At 43.8% G+C, this 24,104-nt stretch overlaps 1 protein-coding gene across 1 annotated transcript in view; it reads left to right on the top strand.

The window, feature by feature from the left end:
- Positions 1-667: 667 nt before the first annotated feature.
- The window catches only part of spred1 (sprouty related EVH1 domain containing 1), a 23,789-nt gene continuing 352 nt past the window's right edge, over positions 668-24,104 (top strand). Inside the window, exons 1-6 of the mRNA XM_084394041.1 lie at positions 668-1,244; positions 12,418-12,586; positions 13,672-13,840; positions 19,950-19,999; positions 20,823-20,966; positions 21,590-24,104. The exon at positions 21,590-24,104 is cut by the window's right edge and continues 352 nt beyond it. Coding sequence (XP_084250167.1) covers positions 1,216-1,244; positions 12,418-12,586; positions 13,672-13,840; positions 19,950-19,999; positions 20,823-20,966; positions 21,590-22,192 — 1,164 coding nt within the window. The 5' untranslated portion in view covers positions 668-1,215 and the 3' untranslated portion in view covers positions 22,193-24,104. The remainder of the gene's footprint in view (positions 1,245-12,417; positions 12,587-13,671; positions 13,841-19,949; positions 20,000-20,822; positions 20,967-21,589) is intronic.

The raw sequence follows: 24,104 nt of genomic DNA, 5'->3' as shown, positions 1-24,104 counted from the left end.
TAAGAAATGAATGTAATATTATCTTATAATTTTTTAATGTCTGTGAACAAAATTCATGCCGCTTATACCATGGGACGCGGGAGAATATGTGCAATAAATATATGATGAAAAGAGTTTCATATAACGTTAAGGGAAGGTTATGGGAAAGATCTGCAAACCTAAAAAAAACACATTCTATTTCCGTAACAAACAAACAAATCAAACGTTACAAACGTGTTTTGGGAACATTCCCAGATTTTGTTTGTACATTGAAGGAAAATGTTTTGAACATTGTAATTTTAGGGAAGAAATAAAATAATACAGATTACAGATTACACTGGGCAATTGAGCTCCCAATTTCGGGACTGGTGGTCACCCTAATGTGCACTGATAAATCATTTATAGCCTAATAAATGCAGCAATATTCCATAAAAAAAGAAAGGAAAGAATGGTCAATTTTGATTTCATGGTGACTTATTGATGTTTGGTGTATCTAAGTGGCTTTTAAAACGGACTTTCCTCAGATAACGTCGGTCACGTGAAGAACACCACTGAGTGGATCATGTCAGATAACACTGTCAATCATCTGGACTCGCACGGTACGTCAGGAGCGGGATCAGGAATGCGCGGCGGAGGGATCTGTGTTGCGCGCACAGGCCGCGTCCGCTCTTCCGCCCAGTTTTCCTATGTGATTCGCCTGCGCTGAAAATGGAGTTCGCGTAAAGCAGATCCTCAAAGTTCCCATGAAGAATCGCAGTCATTCGGCACGTTCCTGTGACACTTTCTGTTCCGATCCGAGACTTTCGTTCAGCTCCAGCCTTCCCCTGTGCGTCGAGGAAGCGTACATTAGACAGGGTTTCGTTTCATTGCTGAAATACTGCCGTGTGAAGTTGTCTATGATCGGTTCGTGTGGATTTTCCAAACTCGCTTTCGCTGGGATTTTGGGATTTCTGTCCGACCAGGATGAGGAAGACTCCGATGGTTTCGCCTCAGGATGTGATTTATAGTGCAGATGGATCGAAGTGTTGCTTTCATTGCTTTCACACACCATTCCCGATCTGAATCCGCTGTTTTGGCGTCTCGTGCAGCATGATCGACTGCAGATCGGGTCGCTTTCTGTCAATAATGGCCTTTCGTGGCGATTTCACGGAGAAAATGGAGATATTTGCACTTTATTTCCCCGCCTTGAGTGCGAACTCGATGATATTTCCAGGATTTGAATCCCCGTGAGAAAAAATGAGCGAAGAATCAAATCCAAACAACGAGTAAGTGTGTGTACACATATACACACACACACACACACACACACACACACACACATGTACATAACACTGAAAATGGAGCTGAATATGTCTGGTATTTCCTTTGCTGAGTATGTCTCTTTAGATAGACACATATTATAAAGACGTCTGATTGTTTATTTCTAAACTCAAGATGTCCGATCACTACAAAATCGTAATACATTACCATTGGAACAATGCAAAGCTTTGATATGGTAGTTTATTATCAAAATGAGCTATTGGCAAGGTGTCACTTAGCGTTATTCTATCTCAAATGAAAACACTTGGGCCTATTTGGAAATAAATATGATGTGAAAGTTATATAATGGATTTGCTGATAAACTCAGCACAGGTTCCGGGGTCTTTGAGAGCTGCTAGTTTGATCTTTATAACTATGTTGATATCGAGCGCTTTATATGTTAGTGATGTGTTTAATGTTATTTACTGCAGTGTCAGGCCGCGTCTCAAACCCTAGTGAGTGCCCTATCTAGACGGCAGGCTCGCGCATGACAGGCGCGTGGAGCGCGCGCACAGTGCAGGGCGCGCGAGCGGGATTGACACGCGGCCTCAGAGAGCAGGGCGCCATGTTTTCTCAATCATCGCAGACCTCATTCATAAAAACGTCCAAAACACGAGACTTGTCAACGGACGCATTTCAACTAATTTGCTGTATATTGTTCGCTGTTTTCACGTTTATGAGCCATTTCCGTAATGTTCCCTTCTGAAGCTCAGCGCGCGAGAGAGACAGAGCTGCCTCGATCACGTGACCCGCCTCCATTCATAAAGAACCCGCGTGCCCATTCACACACACACACACACACACACACACACACACACACACACACACACACACACACACACACACACGTCACATAACCACAGGTCTGAAGGCAGTTTTCAGAACGGTGTTTGGCATTAAAGTAATGCCACCAAACGCAAGTGAAAATATCAAATATTTTTTCTTTACTTTTTTGATTGTAGACCCATTTTTATTAATAATATTTAAGAAATTTCTGCTTACGAAACAAACAATTTTTGTTTATGTATTTTCAGTCCACTTTGTCAATATATTCACACTGTGTCACATGAACTGTCACATGATAAAGGAGTGCTGGTTTCCTTTTGTGTATAATTTATTGTATATATATATATATATATATATATATATATATATATATATATATATATATATTTATTTTTATAATGTGACAATCACACATTTTCTCCTTTTCGTCACTGCACTAGTTTTGCCATTTCATCTTCCATTTTCATGATCAGGATATAATCAGCCCTGATCATTATGCTATTATACCAATACTGATTAGAATACTGAACACATTTTACCTAAAATTGTATGATGCACATTCAGTGAACTTAATTTATTACATTATAAACAACAATTGATTGAGTCATAAACATCCTGGTGAAACATTAATAGTTTGTTAGCATTAGTTAACATGAGCTAACAATGAGCTATACATTTTTATAGCAACTTTTGTCATGTTAATAAAAATATTATTCTTCATTGTTTGTTCATTTTAGTGCATTAACTAATATTAACAAATACAGCTTTTGATTTCAAATATTGTATTAATAAATGTATTTACATTTAAGATGAATAAATGCTGCAGAGGAGTTGTGGTGTTTGTTAGATTAACTTAATTTAAAATACTTATATAATAACAACAATGCAATAATAATTGGTTCAAAGTAAGTTTAAAAAGCAAGTAATCATATGGTTTTATAGAACAACACTGTTAAAATTAGTGCTGTCAATCGATAAAAAAAAATCTAGATTAATCACATATTTTTCTGTGATTAATCACAATTAAAACACATACATTTTTATGTTTTGTAATGTCATAATTTCACAGTTAATTTCCAGATTAATGTAGAGACATGTATGAATGAAGGTCAGTACACTGACACTAATGCAGGCATTGATGTCTGGATAAATCATTTCCCCTCAATTTAAACATTAATTACAGCAATTCAACATTACAGTGTAATTGAAAGCTATCAAAGCTATTATTATTTAATTTTTTTACATTTATTAGGCTTAAAAAATAACTTAATTTAAGTGAACTTCAAACTATCCTCACATAAACCCAGATTAAATGTCATATTTACCTGTGCCCGTGAACTGGTAGGACAGAAATTGAATAAAGTTATCAGACAATCTGCACTGCATAAATAATAAATTTAAATATAGATTAATTCTTATTAAAGCTACAAAAGTTCTCTGTTCCCTTTGATGAACTTTACTGACAGAAAGCTTTATTGGCTGCTGTCCCTTTAAGACTCCATCGCGTATCACTTTCTCACAACTCTTTACGTTCATTTAAGACCTTATTTAACTCATTTAAGACTGCTCAGACTACTCTTATGAGGATACTCGACAAAACTGACTTTTTGGCATAATTGTGTGTGTTATTGTTTGTTCAAGCGTGAAAGAGAACTGTATTCTGGCGCGCTGTCTGTACGCACAATACTGGCGCACGTCTTTCTGTGTGTGTGTGTGTGTGTGTGTCACATAAACAGGACATTCACAGGACGTTCTCTTTTGTCGTGCTGCGCTTGAATGGTTTTAAAGCATTAGCATGACTTCGAGCGGGATCATATAACGTAACGCTAGCCAAAGGATGACAGCTAAAACGGATGCTGCGTTAATTGCATTGAATATGCGTTAAACTGGAAAGAATTGCATGTTAACACGTTATAGTTGACAGCACTAGTTAAAATACATAATATAATACACAATATAAACACTCATCTAATGCAGATTATGTATTATAGCAGATGCCTGCAGAGGGCGCCAGCGGCCTGGTGTTGCTACACTTCACAGCAGATCTAATCCTGGTTTATGGCCAGGGGACTAACGCGCTGTTTAACGCGCTGATTTGTCACGCGTATTTATCAAATGAAATGCGCGTTGTTGACGTGTTAAAATTCACGTGTTTTTGGCCCTCTTGGCTTTCCATAAGGCGCATCAAGTTTATTTGTAAACCGCGTTTCACACGCGCGGGTGATTTTTAGTTTCGCTTTCTCTGGCAGCGCATAGCTTAAATGTCTTGCCCTTGTGGAGGATAAACTTCACTCTTCAGATCATTTACAAGTAGAAAACATGAAGATATCAGAAGAGATGGTCTCTCTCCTGCTCGTGAGCGCTGAGCGTAGGCTATGTGACGCGTCTTTGTGTGGAAATATAAAACGGACGTTTTTTTTTATATATATTTAACTTTATTATATTATTTAAGTTACCATTATTTACTGGTATTTATCTAAATGCTTTACAGGCTTTAGTGTGTTGTTTCTTTGACGGAATTGCTCAAACACTTTTTTGCTCAAATAAACACATTTATTTGACATTTCAAAACAACCCCGCACCACCGCCGGTAGTAAGTCCATCACCACCGTCACAGCCCTGTGTGTGTGAGAGCTGACACACACGATGACAGCAGGAAGGGTCGAGGCGTGTGTGTGTGTATATATAGATGTGTGTGTACGGAAGCCTCACTTCGAGTCATTCTGCTGCTGCTTTGACTGCAGTTGTTACTGTAAGTTAACAGTCAGTGGTGTTATGTAATCTAGGCTGAATAAAACAGTATTAATAGTTCTGATCAGAGGGACTGTTGCCTGTTCTCTCTCCTCATGGCTGTTTATAATACTGAGGATGTCTTAACAGTTCATGATGTTTGGTCTCCTCCATTGTGCTTTACAGCATTCTGTGTAGAATATCTTCTAGAGCTCACTAGCGTATAGATGACCTTAACGCTCACATATTCTTACTAGCCACCAAAACTTGAACCATTTCTGCTGGTGTTGAGATGAGCAGGAGGAGAGAGAGACCTGTGCGCGTCACATGAGGAACGTTCTGCTAACAGACACCAAAGAGAAGCCGAGAAAATCGTTTAATGTTGTGAAGGTGGAAAAAACAGGATTTAACAAGATGGCTGATATGGGGTTCAAAGGATAATTGGAAATAAAATGGTGCCCCAAGAGTTCATATATTGGGGGATGGATGAACTATAACTCCGTCAGTATGAATGGAGAAGTCATGTTGGGAAAAGACAAGGGCTTTTAGGGCCTTCTAACAGGATTTCAGTTTCGTCAGAAGTTTTGAGCCATCCATACTTTAGAGATCTTGTAGACGGGAAGTGTTGGAAGGGGGAGGAAAAACAGAATGGGGCTGAACGGCAAGATATAATTGTGTATTACCAGCATAATTATGGAAATTAAGACCATGATTCTGGAAGAGGAAGCAGATACAGTAGAGTAGAAATAGAAGTGGCCCAAGAACGGACCCTTGAGGTACACCATGGGAAACATGGTGAGAGATCAGACAGGACAGAGAGAGATCTGTTTATTAATGCTAATAAATAGATGCCTGTCCAAGAGATACAGAACTAGTAGCAAGTGTGAGAGAAGGCAGGAGGTTTTTAAGTGTGTAGGTATTGGATCAGAGGAGGAGAACCTCCAAGACATTGGATATAGTTGCATTATAGTGAGAAGATCTCACCAGGATAAGAGAGATCAACAGAGAGGAGGCAGCGATAGCAGTATAGATCAGTGATCAGTGTTTGTTTTTCAGGTTTTGGTAGAATATTGTAGATTGGATTTTAGGTTTCACAAGTGGGAGAGAAAAACTAAAATCAATGAGTTTATGATCAGAGATGCCAACTTCTAGACCCTGGAAAGAAAAAACACTAGTTCACGCCGGTTACGCCCAGAGACGTGGCTCACGAGAGGCTGTAGTGTGTAAGCTTCTCAACCCCAATAGATGGAAAAGATGTGGAAAAGATCTCAAGTGTGTGGCTACACCAGGCTCAGTGCCAACAGCGCGCAATGCAATATTTGCGACAAGAAAATTGCTGCCAAGACCGGCAACACGACATCAGATGCAGACTTGCCAGCGCACGGAATGAACTTGAGAGCAGAAAGTTGCTCCGTCTTCGACAGCAAGAAGAACCGAAACACCGCGAATAGGATACTTGCCTCACAGACATAGGCAAATAGAAAGCTTGAAATGTCTAAACGAACCAATTCTAATCAAAAACAAATACTCTCTGATGATGTAATCCAAATGAAAGGTGCATTTGTCTCCGCGCGTTCACTATATTGCGAAGATGACGAGCCAGCAACGTCAACTTTGCAGCCAACACTGACTCAGAAAACACTAGTTTATTAATAAACAATTGCTATTTTTACATTCATAATCATTAGGCTACTTTTGCGGCAAGCTTTACGCGTGTGCTTAAACGTGAGGCATATATTAACCTTATCGATTTTGAACGATAGCCAGCCCTAATAATAATCATGTGGTGTTGAGCACAAGCGAGAGTGAGTAACTCGGTGAGATCAGAGAGAAAGCTGGCATGATGTTTAGGGGGTTTGTAGATCTGCAATGTCAAGAGAGCGGTGGGACCGGCAATTTCAAATGACAGATATTCCAAGCTTGTAACAACATGAAAGAAAATGTTGGTAATCTAATAATTGTTCTTCATTACAGCCGCCTCTGCCAGTGAGATGTGGTTTGGACAGATGGCAATATCCAGGGGGAGTCAGGAGCTTGAGCTCAATAAAGCCATTAGATCATTGCCAGATTGAAGTGAGAAATAGTATTTCCCAGCTTTCTTTCAATGATAAAGTCATGCAGAAATGTGCCTTTGCCAGCCAGGGAACGAGTGTTTAAGAGAGTTGCACTGCACTGAGAGCAAGTCCCGTCCCTGGCCAGAGGTGTGAGAGAACATGAGATGCGGACTCCTGTCGTGATGCTTTATTATATATGCCCAGATCACAGGTATGGTCAGTGAGCCACCGCTGACTGAAGCTCTCAGGGATCCCTTTTTCTGTGAGCATGCTTTCTTGCATACGCAGCTGGAATGGGTGTTGATGGAGAAACAATTAAAGATTCTTGTAATATTCATATGATGCATAGCTATTATTTAGGGCTGGGAGAAAAAATCGATTCACCCAGCTATCGCGATTCTTCTTTTTAACGATTCTAAAATCTATTTTTTATTCCAGAATCGATATTAATTCAAATTCAATTTGTCCTTCAAATTGTCCTTGCTTGTAGAGGAGGTTGACAGAAGTTAGCCCCTTTCGTTCCAACAGAGGATGAAATGTGTCTTTATCTATGAGTGTTGAGTGACGTAATATCCCGAGTGTGAACGCACTGAAAGCCCTCGCGCTGCTCATATACTGAGAGAGAAGGCAGTAGAGCTGGACGATTCATCTTTAAAAGACTGTGATCTCCATTCAAACACACACACGCAATCTTTCAGTTCGTCTGTCTATTAAACTTTGACAAAATCATATCGCAACATTCAGATCTGTGTTGGCGCTGACCCGGAGAGAGTCGTCATGAAAATGCTTCACAAACACTCTTTTCAGCCTCATAGGATCATTATTTCTGTGATGCAATAGTTCAAATTATCATAGAAGTACTTGGCTAAAAGTTTAAAGTTCTAATATGGACACTGATGTCTACGTCAGCGATCAAAATCAGCTTTTGATAGAAACTTGGTGCTTAAAATAACGCATTTATCGATTACATTGTTTCGCCACTAAGTGGCGACAAGTGACTGTTAAATTTGTTTATTTGTTAATGAATCATTTATTCAAGAGAATGCAGCATTGTATGATAAGTGTATGATTAAACTTTTCCCGATGTGGTCTAGTGTTAAAAATAGTGTTGGGTCCGAGTCCACCTTTGTCGAGTCCGAGTTGAGTTCAAGTCCTTACCAATCAAGTCCGAGTCCAAATGGGCCCGAGTCGGACTTGAGTCCGAGTCCTTAACATCCGAGTCCGAGTCCGAGTCGAGTCTGGCCGAGTCCACAAAGATTTCAATGATTTGAAATTGACCTTTCACAAAGACCCGCCCCTCTTAGTTACTGTTGCTACGTCCGACAAGCCATTCTGCTCTCACTCCACACATCATGTTCTCACACAGTGAAAACAACAGACAAGACAGAGCAGGTTTCTTTTGGTATAAAATAGTCTATAAATGCCTAAAAGTCTATAAAAACAATAAATTCCATTTTGTGGTGCTTTAATGTATAGCGCCTTAGTTCAAGCAGCATGTGCACTGATCATCACTAGGCTATACTTAAACATCTGTAATGTGAAAAAGCTTTTTCAGGGCAAAAAAAGTCTTTATGATCCTTATTAAAAAATAAACAAAAATAACATTTGTGAGGTTCTGCAAGGTGCATGTAAACTTATGACTAAAGTGTAAATGTAACAAAAATCATAACATTATTTGACGCCAAAATGTGCGCAAAAACGTTCTCATGTTGCTATGGTTACTATGTCAAATCTTCGCAATTTCATGACTCACACAGGACTATAATTTAGCGGATTCACTCCCACATTTAAATGCAGTTATCACTTCTTAAATTTTACAGTGTGAACATAACCACTGGTCCTCATGAAAAACAAAACTATTATTTAGATTGTCAATAGCGCTCCCTTTGAGCCATCACTTACTGACCGCGTTCTGCACTCTCACTGAAACTCTCGTCATAAACTGAAGTTGTCCGCACTGCACAGTGAATCTCTTATTTACATCGCGTCTAGACTTTGTTTATGAGGGGATTTGTGAAAGGCTAAAGCTCGCGCTGATTCTGAACATACATTTAGAGCGAATTCTCCGCATGGTGACTAAAGCCTTGTTTATACTTTCGCCTGGCTCCGCAGCGCGAGTCTCCGCAGACTGCGCGCGCACCTCCCCAAACGGACGAGGTGTTTATACTCGACGCGCTCGCCGTTGTACTATTCTTTGAAACGATCCTCTCTAAACCATCAGGAATCAGCGGTTAGAAGAAGAAGCTATACACACGTGACAATGTTTATCTTAGTACACCGCCACCAATACCACACTACAAAAATAATCATGTAAAACCCAGTAAACCCTGAGATTATTTCTAGTGACAGTAAAACAAAATATATGGATATGAGAATGTGTATAAATAAATTAACAATCTCTTATATTTTCTAATTTCACTAAACATTTCATTAAGTTTCGTGAACATTTTTATTAAACATGGACCTTAATGTTCATTAAAAATACTTTTTTATGCTATTGTATGCTCATTTTTTAAATGTAAGTAACTAATTTATACGTGCAAACTGGGTGCCGGTGTGGTGAGAAGTTCGAGCTCGGCAAGATTCGGCTCGAAGTCGTTCATCTTCGGATGCGGCGCCGCGCGCGTTGTTACAAAAATTGTCGCGCACACCGCTAGGCGAAATTGGGTCTTGCGAACCCAACGCGCACGACCGCCCACACCGTAATGTCGTCATTTTTGCTGCGCGCACCTTCGCGCTCGTGCGGACGCGTCGAGTATAAACAAGGCTTACAACGCCTCTGATTGGCCACTGCGTTTATGCGCATCTGTGATTGGCTACAATGCTCAACGCTGAAACAACACACTGTAAGTAGTTTCGTTTCGTTTTTGAATAATGAATGATGAACACAAACAACTCGAGGATGAGAAGCTCAGCCACACAGTGTTCTCCCACCGGAAGAGAAAGAGCAGGAAACTACGTGTTATTCTGGAAAATTCCCATATTTGCTGCTAATGAGTTTGGTTAGGTGTAGGAGTACAGAAAGGGTTAGGTGTTACTACTAATGTTTAGTAAATGCAGGTACTTTAAATGCAAGTACAATGCACCGACATGTATGTGTGTATGTATGTATGTATGTATGTATGTATGTGTGTATGTAAGTATATTGTATGAAAGAGATGCACCGATTGGAATTGTCTTGGATGATAACGATTTTTGCTGATTCCGATGTTCTTTCTAAGAACTATAATAACAGCATAAACAAAGAAATACTTTTCTTCAAAGTAAAATTTTATTTTCATAAAAAACACAAGTAAAAAGTAAAATAAGAACAAATAAAAAAAATGCAAACAGCTCAAATAAATGCAATAGAATAGAGAGAGCTATTAAATAAGTTTTTCAGGTGGGTTTAACAGTAGGTTATTATTCAGGAAAGAAAAACTTCAGAAATTAAAGTAATTAAATGTAAATGTCACAGGATGGTCTTCATTGTAAAAATAAATGCAGATTAACGCTTTCAAAAGTGATTCAGCCGAGAGCAGCGAGTGATTGTCTTTGTCTTCAGTTCTTTGATGAACATGAGGAATATTAGGCTGCCGTCACTTTAAGAGCTTGTGCACGGATCCAGTGTACTGTTACACGACTCGCGTTATCTTTCTCAACTATAATTAGGTTCCAGAACTGACCGTGTTTAACTTAATACTCGCCAAGACGGGCATTTAACATCATTTACTAAGTATTTGACCCATTAAGCGACTCGATTTGGTACTTGCGACTCACAAGCTGAGACTGAAGACGCCTTTCCACAATATCTGATATAATATCATAGTATGACAATATCGCATTTCAGTCGTGAAGCAGCCGTTACCCTCGGATTACTCACCATGGTAAAATGAATGATTTTAATGAATCTAATGTATGAATAGCTTAGATCCACACCAAAACAAATGACCCCTTATTATACGTATAAAATATAAACCGTATATTTTATAGAGCTAATATAGAATAATTATAGAAGAATAATGTCTGCCATAATTATTATTAACCGCCATTTTACAGAAATAGTGTTAACAGAATAACATTAAAGTGAAAAATCTTCCCGATTGGTGCGTCTCTAGTATGAAATGGTACATAGTGGTTAAAGTCACCATGTAATGAAAAGTTCTTGTTTTTTAATACAGTATAGCAGTATTTGTTATGAACGAGTTTGTGTACTGTAAATTCATGAGCCCTCGTAATCTTGAAGCAGTTTCACTCAGATATACGTCTCCATCGGGAAGAAAAGACTAACTTCTGTTTCATGCCAGCTTTAAGGCCACCTCATAGAAAGTGTGAACTATCATTTTGGGGTTTTGTTCGTAAACTACACGATTCCCTCCTTCGTGGTGTTATTTCCAACACAGCTTTCCCACGAACAGGATCCCTCAGATGTGCAGCGGATCACAGTGGATCGTAAAGCGTACGGATCCGCTCCCCACGGAGATTCGCGGATTAACTGCTAAATTTAACCATCATCGAGTGAACGTTTATAATTTGGACGTGTTTTGTCTTGCCAATTTACACATTCAAACCATTTTAATCAGTGAAGAAGAGGCGAAGAGTGTGACTCGCGCAGAGAGAGAGAGAGAGAGAGAGAGACTGAGGCTCGAACACTGAATTGATTCGTCTTTTGCGTTTCCTTGCCCTTGAACGGACACACAAACACACACACAACACACTGTCTCGACAAGTGTTCTCTCTGTTCTTCTGTGATCAGTGAACCGTTCAGAAAGAGACCGGATGTGTGTCAGTATATTCGGTCTTAAAGTGACAGCAGCCTAATATTCCTGCTGTCGTCTGTGTCATTAATGTTAATAAAACAACAAAATACAGCTTTAACAAAGATGAAACTAATTTCTACAGTGAACAAAATGTTATTTTACATTTAGGCTTAATTTATTAATTTCTGTACCTGAATACGACTGTTAGACTGTAACTTTGTTATTAGTAACATCTAAAATACAGAAGGTCTTCATCTCTGCTTGTAATTTGTGTATTTGTTCTTATTTTATTACTGACGGTTCACTTGTTGTTAATAATGTTTGAACTTTATCAGTTAGGCTTGTAGTTTTTGGTGTGGTATCGGAGAACTTCAAGTGAGCTTTAAGTAATAAAATGAAAAGCAAAACTGCATCCCCCCCATATATATATATATATATATATATATATATATATATAATCAGCAAAAAAAATATATATATATATATATATTTTTTTTTTTGCTGATCTGAAAAAATACTGTAAAAAACTGTAAATGATCTGAACCGTGAATTTTGCACCACTGTTTGAGCTCCTTTTACGACTCTCATGACGGTTTTGTGAGGTTCACATAAATATCAACAGGATGTTATAGTGTCATTTCCACTGAAGCTGTAATGATGTCACATTCTCAGCCGGACAAACAAGTCTGCTAATGTATTTCAGTCTGATCTCCAGTGTCATTACCGGCAAAGAGCGGTCCGTGATTGTAGATGTGCTGGAAGTGAGGTGTCTATGAAGTGCAGGGTCTGACGTGTGTGTGTGTGTGTGTGATGTGCTCTTGTGCCCGCAGTGAGAGTTTCGCGCGTGTGAGAGCGGTGGTCATGACTCGAGATGACTCCAGCGGCGGATGGCTTCCTCAGGGCGCCGGCGGCCTCAGCCTCGTCTCCGTACTCAAGATCAGCCGGACCGAGGCCGAAGACCAGTTCCTCATCCACGGGGAGCGGCTCAAAGACAAATCGGTAACGGTGACATCATCGCACTCACAGGAAGTGTATTTTTGGTGCTGCTGATGTCATCAGTGAACAGAAATGCTGCACAATTTCCTTTTCATGCCGACTGCAACTTGACAGTACTATATCGTTTTTATTAATATTTTGAAGTAGTTTTATTTTCATGGTTTCTGTTTATTTTAGTAAACACTTTTTTTATATATATTTATATTATATTTTATATTTATATTATTTTAGTACATTAAGTTAAGCTAAAAAAAATGTATTTTAAAATGTAAAGATTTTTGCCCTCTCCTTTAACGTTTATTTAATTTCCAATATTTTTTATAGTTTTAGTTTTAATTAAAATAATCCTGACTTAAGTGTTTTTTAATATCACTTTTATTAATATTTTGAATTTTATTAATATATTTTCTGTTTTAATTTTTACATTTTAGTTTAAGTTTTAGTAATTTTGTTGGGATTTTTTTATATATATATATATATATATATATACATATATATATATATATATACATACATAGTTTTATTTAATTATTATAATTTTTTTGTACATCAAACTAAATGAGAAATGCTGCCTTTTATGGAAGCTTGTTTCCGCCACTGAATAAAAAATAAAGAAGGTAATTGTGTCTTTTAATCTTACAATTCTGACTTTTTTTCCCCTCAGAATTGCATGTTTATTTCTCACAATTCTGACTTTACATTTAACATGCAATTGGGAGATAATCAGAATTATGATATAAAGTCTGAGAAAAAAAGTCACTTTATAACACAATTGCGACATGCAATTCTGCCTTAATATCTCGCAATTCTGAGAAATAAAGTCAGAACTGTGAGATGTAACCTCGCAATTGTGAGATAAAAAGTCACAATTATCTTTTAAAATGTTTTATTCTGTGGCGGAAACAAGCTTCCATAGCCTTGGTCTTGTTTTTACATTTTTTTTTACTTCAATTAACATTTATTTGAAATAATGATTTGGTTTTAGTGCAAGTTGTAGTTTTCCAGTGTTTGAGTGCCTCAGCGAGCTGCTGTCTGTGCAGACGTGAGTTTGATCCCGTGTGTAACGGAGCGCTTCTTCTGGTCCTCAGGTGCTGCTGGACTGCTGCATCCGGAGGGATCTGGTGTATAATAAAGTCAATCCCATCTTCCACCACTGGAGGATCGGCAACATGAAGTTTGGACTGACCTTCCAGAGTCCAGCGGACGCCAGGGCCTTCGACCGAGGGATACGGCGGGCGATGGAGGACATTAAACAAGGTGAGCGTTTAGTGTCGTCACTGTGTGCTAATACAGCAAGAATGCTCTGTGTCAATCAGCAGTGTGACGTCTGTGTGTTCACTCTCATTGCTTACAGACGCCCCGCTCACCTCGTAAAAACATGAACGGAAATGTTTTACAACGATGTAATATGTGTGCGATATATTATCTCATTTCTGAAATGCATTTTCATTATGGACTGTAAAAAAATATGGGTGTAGTGTCCGTGACATCACCCGTAGTGTTTCTGAAGAGCATTTTTAAATGCGGCCGCCACCATCTTGGCAGCGTCACTCACGGATAAACGAAAATGGGCAAAGAGGCGGATTAGCTGAGGTGACGCTAACAGACAGCACACAAACTGCTAAAAATTAGCTATTTAGACCAAACCCACTTTTTGTACCTGGCTGTAAATATTTTTTTCTGCTATAAAGTTGTGCAGTTTAATATGGGGGTTTCCGGGATTGACTCTCTTTTGCAGCCTGTCGATGAATTGCGGTTTAAGTCACTTCCGTGTTGGATTCAAGAGAGAGACCGGAAGGTTGTCACTTTTTTCTTGCATTTTTTTTTTTCTCCTGAGTCAACATTTGAGCTGATTTGATGACTGTTGTCTTCTGTAGAGCTGCTTATAGATGAATTTCAATTTTGCAACATTACCACTGTTCAGAGATGACAAATATGCTTTGAAACAGTCTGTATAAAGCGCTGTAGAGATAGCTGTGGCTTGACTCCTGCTTTACAGCTGTGTGAATGTAGAGTAGATTATAGCCTATATTATTACACATTGGATTTGCTATTGCTTGTTAGATGTTAAAAGGATGTTTTTAAACGGACGCCACACACATTTGCGGTGTGTGTGCAGAAGCTTCACGGCCTTAGAGGCTCTGAACCGCTATGTTTAAGTTCAGGTTATTGTTGTTGCTCATGACGTCAGCGCCGCTGTCCTCGCGCTCGTTCCTGTGGGTGGAATTTTACCAGTGTGTGTTGTGTAACGCAGGTCTTCGGTGTTCGTCCCGCTCGTGTAACGCAGGTCTTCGGTGTTCGTCCCGCTTGTGTAACGTAGGTCTTCGGTGTTCCTCCCGCTTGTGTAACGCAGGTCTTCTGTGTTCCTCCCGCTTGTGTAACGCAGGTCTTCAGTGTTTGTCCCGCTTGTGTAACGCAGGTCTTCGGTGTTTGTCCCGCTTGTGTAACGCAGGTCTTCAGTGTTCCTCCCGCATGTGTAACGCAGGTCTTCAGTGTTTGTCCCGCTTGTGTAACGCAGGTCTTCGGTGTTTGTCCCGCTTGTGTAACGCAGGTCTTCGGTGTTCCTCTCGCTTGTGTAACGCAGGTCTTCGGTGTTCCTCCCGCTTGTGTAACGCAGGTCTTTGGTGTTTGTCCCGCTTGTGCAACGCAGGTCTTCGGTGTTTGTCTCGCTTGTGTAACGCAGGTCTTTGGTGTTTGTCCCGCTTGTGTAACGCAGGTCTTCGGTGTTTGTCTCGCTTGTGTAACGCAGGTCTTCGGTGTTCCTCCCGCTTGTGTAACGCAGGTCTTTGGTGTTTGTCCCGCTTGTGTAACGCAGGTCTTCGGTGTTCCTCCCGCTTGTGTAACGCAGGTCTTTGGTGTTTGTCCCGCTTGTGTAACGCAGGTCTTCGGTGTTCCTCCCGCTTGTGTAACGCAGGTCTTTGGTGTTCCTCCCGCATGTGTAACGCAGGTCTTCTGTGTTTGTCTCGCTTGTGTAACGCAGGTCTTCGGTGTTCCTCCCGCATGTGTAACGCAGGTCTTCAGTGTTCCTCTCGCTTGTGTAACGCAGGTCTTCGGTGTTTGTCCCGCTTGTGTAACGCAGGTCTTCGGTGTTCCTCCCGCATGTGTAACGCAGGTCTTCGGTGTTCCTCCCGCATGTGTAACGCAGGTCTTCAGTGTTCCTCTCGCTTGTGTAACGCAGGTCTTCGGTGTTTGTCCCGCTTGTGTAACGCAGGTCTTTGGTGTTTGTCTCGCTTGTGTAACGCAGGTCTTCGGTGTTCCTCCCGCATGTGTAACGCAGGTCTTCGGTGTTCCTCCCGCATGTGTAACGCAGGTCTTCGGTGTTCCTCCCGCTTGTGTAACGCAGGTGTTCGGTGTTCCTCCCGCTTTTGTAACGCAGGTCTTCGGTGTTCCTCCCGCTTGTGTAACGCAGGTCTTCGGTGTTCCTCCCGCTTGTGTAACGCAGGTCTTCGGTGTTCCTCCCGCTTGTGTAACGCAGGTCTTCGGTGTTCCTCCCGCTTGTGTAACGCAGGTCTTCGGTGTTCCTCCCGCTTGTGTAACGCAGGTCTTCGGTGTTCCTCCCGCATGTGTAACGCAGGTCTTCAGTGTTCCTCCCGCTTGTGTAACGCCCGCTTGTGTAACGCAGGTCTTCGGTGTTCCTCCCGCATGTGTAACGCAGGTCTTCAGTGTTCCTCCCGCTTGTGTAACGCAGGTCTTCGGTGTTCCTCCCGCTTGTGTAACGCAGGTCTTCGGTGTTCCTCCCGCGTGTGTAACGCAGGTTTTCGGTGTTCCTCCCGCGTGTGTAACGCAGGTCTTCGGTGTTCCTCCCGCTTGTGTAACGCAGGTCTTCGGTGTTCCTCCAGCTTGTGTAACGCAGGTCTTCGGTGTTCCTCCCGCTTGTGTTACGCAGGTCTTCGGTGTTCCTCCCGCTTGTGTAACGCAGGTCTTCGGTGTTCCTCCCGCTTGTGTTACGCAGGTCTTCGGTGTTCCTCCCGCTTGTGTAACGCCTGCTTGTGTAACGCAGGTCTTCGGTGTTCCTCCCGCTTGTGTTACGCAGGTCTTCAGTGTTCCTCCCGCATGTGTAACGCAGGTCTTCAGTGTTCCTCCCGCTTGTGTAACGCCCGCTTGTGTAACGCAGGTCTTCGGTGTTCCTCCCGCATGTGTAACGCAGGTCTTCAGTGTTCCTCCCGCTTGTGTAACGCAGGTCTTCGGTGTTCCTCCCGCATGTGTAACGCAGGTCTTCAGTGTTCCTCCCACTTGTGTAACGCAGGTCTTCGGTGTTCCTCCCGCTTGTGTAACGCAGGTCTTCGGTGTTCCTCCCGCGTGTGTAACGCAGGTTTTCGGTGTTCCTCCCGCGTGTGTAACGCAGGTCTTCGGTGTTCCTCCCGCTTGTGTAACGCAGGTCTTCGGTGTTCCTCCAGCTTGTGTAACGCAGGTCTTCGGTGTTCCTCCCGCTTGTGTAACGCAGGTCTTCGGTGTTCCTCCCGCGTTTGTAACGCAGGTTTTCGGTGTTCCTCCCGCGTGTGTAACGCAGGTCTTCGGTGTTCCTCCCGCTTGTGTAACGCAGGTCTTCAGTGTTCCTCCAGCTTGTGTAACGCAGGTCTTCGGTGTTCCTCCCGCTTGTGTTACGCAGGTCTTCGGTGTTCCTCCCGCTTGTGTAACGCAGGTCTTCGGTGTTCCTCCCGCTTGTGTTACGCAGGTCTTCGGTGTTCCTCCCGCTTGTGTAACGCCTGCTTGTGTAACGCAGGTCTTCGGTGTTCCTCCCGCTTGTGTTACGCAGGTCTTCAGTGTTCCTCCCACTTGTGTAACGCCCGGTTGTGTAACGCAGGTCTTCGGTGTTCCTCCCGCTTGTGTAACGCAGGTCTTCGGTGTTCCTCCCGCTTGTGTAACGCAGGTCTTCGGTGTTCCTCCCGCTTGTGTAACGCAGGTCTTCAGTGTTCCTCCCGCTTGTGTAACGCAGGTCTTCGGTGTTCCTCCCGCTTGTGTAACGCAGGTCTTCGGTGTTCCTCCCGCGTGTGTAACGCAGGTTTTCGGTGTTCCTCCCGCGTGTGTAACGCAGGTCTTCGGTGTTCCTCCCGCTTGTGTAACGCAGGTCTTCGGTGTTCCTCCAGCTTGTGTAACGCAGGTCTTCGGTGTTCCTCCCGCTTGTGTTACGCAGGTCTTCGGTGTTCCTCCCGCTTGTGTAACGCAGGTCTTCGGTGTTCCTCCCGCTTGTGTTACGCAGGTCTTCGGTGTTCCTCCCGCTTGTGTAACGCCTGCTTGTGTAACGTAGGTCTTCGGTGTTCCTCCCGCTTGTGTTACGCAGGTCTTCAGTGTTCCTCCCACTTGTGTAACGCCCGGTTGTGTAACGCAGGTCTTCGGTGTTCCTCCCGCTTGTGTAACGCAGGTCTTCGGTGTTCCTCCCGCTTGTGTAACGCAGGTCTTCGGTGTTCCTCCCGCTTGTGTAACGCAGGTCTTCGGTGTTCCTCCCGCTTGTGTTACGCAGGTCTTCGGTGTTCCTCCCGCTTGTGTAACGCCTGCTTGTGTAACGCAGGTCTTCGGTGTTCCTCCCGCTTGTGTTACGCAGGTCTTCAGTGTTCCTCCCACTTGTGTAACGCCCGGTTGTGTAACGCAGGTCTTCGGTGTTCCTCCCGCTTGTGTAACGCAGGTCTTCGGTGTTCCTCCCGCTTGTGTAACGCAGGTCTTCAGTGTTCCTCCCGCTTGTGTAACGCAGGTCTTCGGTGTTCCTCCCGCTTGTGTAACGCAGGTCTTCAGTGTTCCTCCCGCTTGTGTAACGCAGGTCTTCAGTGTTCCTCCCGCTTGTGTAACGCAGGTCTTCAGTGTTCCTCCCACTTGTGTAACGCCCGGTTGTGTAACGCAGGTCTTCGGTGTTCCTCCCGCATGTGTAACGCAGGTCTTCGGTGTTCCTCCCGCTTGTGTAACGCAGGTCTTCGGTGTTCCTCCCGCTTGTGTAACGCAGGTCTTCGGTGTTCCTCCCGCTTGTGTAACGCAGGTCTTCGGTGTTCCTCCCGCATGTGTAACGCAGGTCTTCAGTGTTCCTCCCGCTTGTGTAACGCCCGCTTGTGTAACGCAGGTCTTCGGTGTTCCTCCCGCTTGTGTAACGCAGGTCTTCGGTGTTCCTCCCGCATGTGTAACGCAGGTTTTCGGTGTTCCTCCCGCGTGTGTAACGCAGGTCTTCGGTGTTCCTCCCGCTTGTGTAACGCAGGTCTTCGGTGTTCCTCCAGCTTGTGTAACGCAGGTCTTCGGTGTTCCTCCCGCTTGTGTTACGCAGGTCTTCGGTGTTCCTCCCGCTTGTGTTACGCAGGTCTTCGGTGTTCCTCCCGCTTGTGTAACGCCTGCTTGTGTAACGCAGGTCTTCGGTGTTCCTCCCGCTTGTGTTACGCAGGTCTTCAGTGTTCCTCCCACTTGTGTAACGCCCGGTTGTGTAACGCAGGTCTTAGGTGTTCCTCCCGCTTGTGTAACGCAGGTCTTCGGTGTTCCTCCCGCTTGTGTAACGCAGGTCTTCAGTGTTCCTCCCGCTTGTGTAACGCCCGCTTGTGTAACGCAGGTCTTCGGTGTTCCTCCCGCTTGTGTAACGCAGGTCTTCAGTGTTCCTCCCGCTTGTGTAACGCAGGTCTTCGATGTTCCTCCCGCTTGTGTAACGCAGGTCTTCGGTGTTCCTCCCGCTTGTGTAACGCAGGTCTTCAGTGTTCCTCCCGCTTGTGTAACGCAGGTCTTCAGTGTTCCTCCCGCTTGTGTAACGCAGGTCTTCGGTGTTCCTCCCGCTTGTGTAACGCAGGTCTTCGGTGTTCCTCCCGCTTGTGTAACACAGATCTTCAGTGTTCCTCCCGCTTGTGTAACGCCCGCTTGTGTAACGCAGGTCTTCAGTGTTCCTCCCGCTTGTGTAACGCAGGTCTTCGGTGTTCCTCCCGCTTGTGTAACGCAGGTCTTCAGTGTTCCTCCCGCTTGTGTAACGCAGGTCTTCAGTGTTCCTCCTGGCACATACACACACACACACACTGCCGGAGGCGTCACAGCGACTGATGCAGCCGTCGCTGAGCAAACCTCACACACGCACACACACATTAAGGAAAGTATAATAGTGAAATCAAGAGCTTGTGTGTCTGCTCTAGGTTTTCACCGCTGTCAAAATAAAAGTCCCGCCTATGACACTTATCGGCCCAACAGAAAAACGTAGCAGCTGATGCCCATAATTAATAAATGCCAAATATTGATAGTTAATATCGTCCTCTTCGTGCTGAAGGGCCTCATGGAGCCGCTCTTGTGTGTGTGTTGTGTGTGTGTGTGTGTGTGTGTGTGTGTGTGTGTGTCAGTGATGTTCAGTGCTAGAGATGCTTGTGTAACTAATGCTGGTCCTGTGTGATCTGATTGTGTGTGTGTTCACCTGCAGGCGGCCCGCAGAACAGCGACACGGACACACCTGAAGACGCTTCATCACAGGTGAGGCTCACACACACACAGGGAATTATCATTCAGCAAAGAGCACAGATAATACACATTTGATATAAGTGTGTGTGTGTGAGTGTGTGGGAAGTACTGACAGGAGACTGTAGTCACAGGAAGTGTCTCTTAGCAACCACAGGATGTTCATTATTGGAACAGATATAAACAGACCTGTACATACACTCCTCACTCATGTGACACACACACACACACACACACAGTATTATCAGTGTGACATTTCCTCTTTCTGTTTCTTATGGTGCGTCGGCTGCTGCTGCTTTCACACGCGTGTCACATGACCTCCGTGTTCTGATGCGTGACGCAGTAATGCTTCACCACTGTGAACGTTAGGCGTGTAATAAACATGTTTTTTTAAAGATGATGTTTATGAAACGAAAGGATGTCACGCAAATGTGCATACATGAAAGAACTCAATATTCCTGAGTCTTTTAAAAGATTAATTCAAAATGAACGGATCATTCATGATTGGCCCTCTTTACTTCAAAGTGAAGCTGAGAAAACATGATTGTGGGAATTTGCCTGTCAAAGTGTTCATTATTCTAAGGTACCATTAATTATAAATCTGTGTTAAATAGGGTACATCTGGATGGGGCATGTGGCATTAAAGTTGATTAATATTTTATGCAAAATATGCAGTATTCATTCATGGGGATCCAAAATGTAGGAATGACCCAAATATTTATTGTATCTGTCAATCAATATGAGCTCATCAAAGCTGCAGGTGTAAGAGCTTCAGTGATCTGTGACGTCATGCTGAGTTTTACTGAGTGTGTTGAAGTGTGTGTGCTGTGATTGACAGGAGAGTGTGTGTGTGGAGACGCCCGTGAGAGACGTCTTCTGTCCTCGAGCCATCGGGTCCAGCGAACTCTCCCGCGGCTCTTATGTGCGAGTGCAGCCCTTCGACCACACGCTCACAGCTAACCAGCGGTTCCTGCCCCCACAGGTACACACACTCACTCACTCACTCACTCACTCACTCACTCACACACACACACACACACACACACACACACACACACACACACACACACACATATATATACACACACACACACACACACACACACACATCACTCCCGCGGCTCTTATGTGCGAGTGCAGCCCTTCGACCACACGCTCACAGCTAACCAGCGGTTCTTGCGTCCATGGGTGCAACACACACACACACACAGACACACTGCTAACCAGCGATTCCTGCCTCCACAGGTGCAACACACACATTTGTTTAGCTATACTTGTGAGGACATTCCATAGGCGTAATGCTTTATATACTGTACAAATTGTATATTCTATTCCCCTACACTAACCCTACCCCTAAACCTACCCATTACACACACTCACTCTCACACACACACACACACACACAAAATCCCAGCAGAAGTGCAGGAATACGATCTCATCTCCAGGTGTCAGGACTCTTTCTGTTTCAGATGTTTAAAGGTTTACAGAGGCAGAGGAACTTCCTCCTGACGTGTGTGTGTGTGTGTGTGTGTGTGTGTGTGTGTGTGTGTGTGTGTGTGTGTGTGTGTGTGTGTGTGTGTGTGTGTGTGTGTGTGTGTGTCGCAGGTCTCCTTCAACCCCAGACGTCACGTGAGCTTCCACATGGACGAGGAGGAGATCGTGCGCATCAACCCGCGCAAGGACGTGCTGATCCGCGGCTACGAGGACTACCGGCACCCGGATCTGTGGAAGCGTGACCCTGAGCGCGAGGCCCCCGACGAGAAGAGCCCGTACACGTATGGCGAGGCCCCGGAGCGGCTCAAGCTCGCGGTGAAGACCCAGCAGCCCGCGACTAAAGCATCCCGGCGGCGGCGCGAGGACGGAGAGCGCTCGCGCTGCATCTACTGCCGCGAGGTGTTCAACCGCGAGGACAACCGGCGCGGGCAGTGCCAGGACGCGCCTGACCCCATACGCCAGTGCATCCACCGGGTGAGCTGCATGCTGTGTGCCGAGAGCATGCTCTACCACTGCATGTCCGACGCTGAGGGCGACTTCTCCGACCCCTGCTCCTGCGACGCCAGCGACCCGCACTTCTGCCTGCGCTGGCTAGCGCTGCTGGGGCTGGCGGTGCTAGCGCCCTGCATGTGCTGCTACCCGCCGCTGTTAGCCTGCCACCGCTGCGGAGAGGCCTGTCAATGCTGCGGCGGGAAGCACAAGGCCGCCGGCTGAGCGGGACGAGCCCGCGGATTTACACCGGCCCTCAACGGGCGTAGCGCGATTCAGTCCTGTGGAGAGAGCGTCAACCGCAGGCGTTAGCGGCGTCAGGAGGAGCGTCCTCGTCGCACGGACACGGAGAACACGCTAACACATCGCGTGCAACTATGAAGAAATGATATTGTGTACTTGTACAGTGGTTCTAACACTTGGCTTTTCTGTGAGTTATTAACCGTGCGCTAATGCGCAGATGCGCTAAACATGTTGTTAGCATTAACGACAGCGGCCGCTAAGACTCTTGTTTCACGCGGCTGTAGAATATATTCCAGATGTTTTCTTTTGATTCTGTCAATCATTAATCCTACAGGCACTTATAATCCTGCTCCTGTTCGAGACTTTTAACCGCTGACGGTTTAAAACCCTGGAGAGCCACAGGAAATGGACGTTTATTCTTACTGTGGAATACAAGTGTTTATATTTTACATGCATGTTTAAAAAGTGTTTTCTGTTTTTAAAATTGACCTTGTTTTGACTAATAACCAATGTTTTTTTGTGCAAAGATGATGTGTTAGTTGACACATGTATTTGAAACGTGTTGTGGGTAAAATCCCGTCACGGTTAACTTTCTATGCAAGTATTTCCATGAGACTCTCGGACCTCCGCACACACAGTCCCGTTCCTCACGAGGTTAGCCGACGTTCAGGGAAACTTCGCAAGGAAAAACTGTCTATTGTCACTAGTGTATGAAGCACTTAAAAATCAGCTTTCTGTTGGTCTGCCAACTTTTGGTGCGTTCAAGTCCTCTTGGGAAGTTTGTATTTATGAGGTGGGAAGTCGTGTTTATGACGTTTTCAAGTCACTTTCGGCGAAGTAAGATGGCGGTGTACTTTCTCTTAATTAATTACACAAAAATACAGCAAGGTTCTAGAAAATGAAGAACAAATTAATGTGCATCAAGTGTGCTTGCTTTTTCTTTTCTTGCATTTTTTTAAAATTAATTTATGAAGCCACTGCAAATGTTATCGTTACATATTATATTGTTATATTATAATGCCATCATAATCTGTGCAGGCAGTTAGCTTACTTTGCTGTAAATAGAAAAGCCTGACAATATCACCGCTAAATACCTTTAAGTATTGTGGTATTCACCATGTTTTCGCTAACTGACACGCCCACAACTTGTAAAGATCGGCTCTTAAAGGAAATCCCGAGCTTCCCACAGGTATTCAGACATTGTTGAAAGCGTTAATAAATAAATACGATCTTTACAACATGACTTGAACACACAATTTGTGTCCCTCACGCGGGATTCTGATTGAACTGACAGGATTTTGCCCGCGAAGTTTCCCCTAGCAACGGTAACGTGAGCGCGCGTTTCCATGACGACCCGCTGTAAATACCGAACACTATTCCCGCATTCGTGATGATCGCTGCTGACGGAACGTGTCGTGGTTTGATTTGACAGCATTATGTACATAGATCACCTGTTAATACTGTTTCACATTGAAAAGTAGTGGAGATGAAGATGATGATGATAAATGACGTCCGAGATTTTAATCGAGATTCTCTCTAGTTTTGTATCGCCGAAAGATTAAAGGTTTGTGAAGCTCGTCTTATGAAGCTGCTAGAAACAATCACTAACTGCATCGCAAGAGTCTCCTTCCTCTACGGATGACTGTTAAACACGATCTAGGTGTAGTCTTTACCCTCGAGGCGTCTGTGTGAGAGGCTTTTTCTCCCGAATCGGTCGATTTCTACGATCTTGCAAACATGCACCGCTTTCCTCGTGTGACGCAACCGTCGCGATCATGTGACTACCAGTTTAATCACGTGCTGCTATTGTTTTATATTCGTGTTTTCTTCTCTCTTCATGGAAATATAACTCTGGAATGCATAACTTCCCGTAGGCTCTGGCGAGATGGTGTCG

The sequence above is a fragment of the Rutilus rutilus genome (assembly GCF_951802725.1).
Source record: "Rutilus rutilus genome assembly, chromosome: 21".
In the NCBI taxonomy this organism is placed as follows: domain Eukaryota; kingdom Metazoa; phylum Chordata; class Actinopteri; order Cypriniformes; family Leuciscidae; genus Rutilus; species Rutilus rutilus.
The sequence above is the reverse complement of the archived record's forward strand: the minus strand, read 5'-3'. Positions and strand labels throughout refer to the sequence as shown.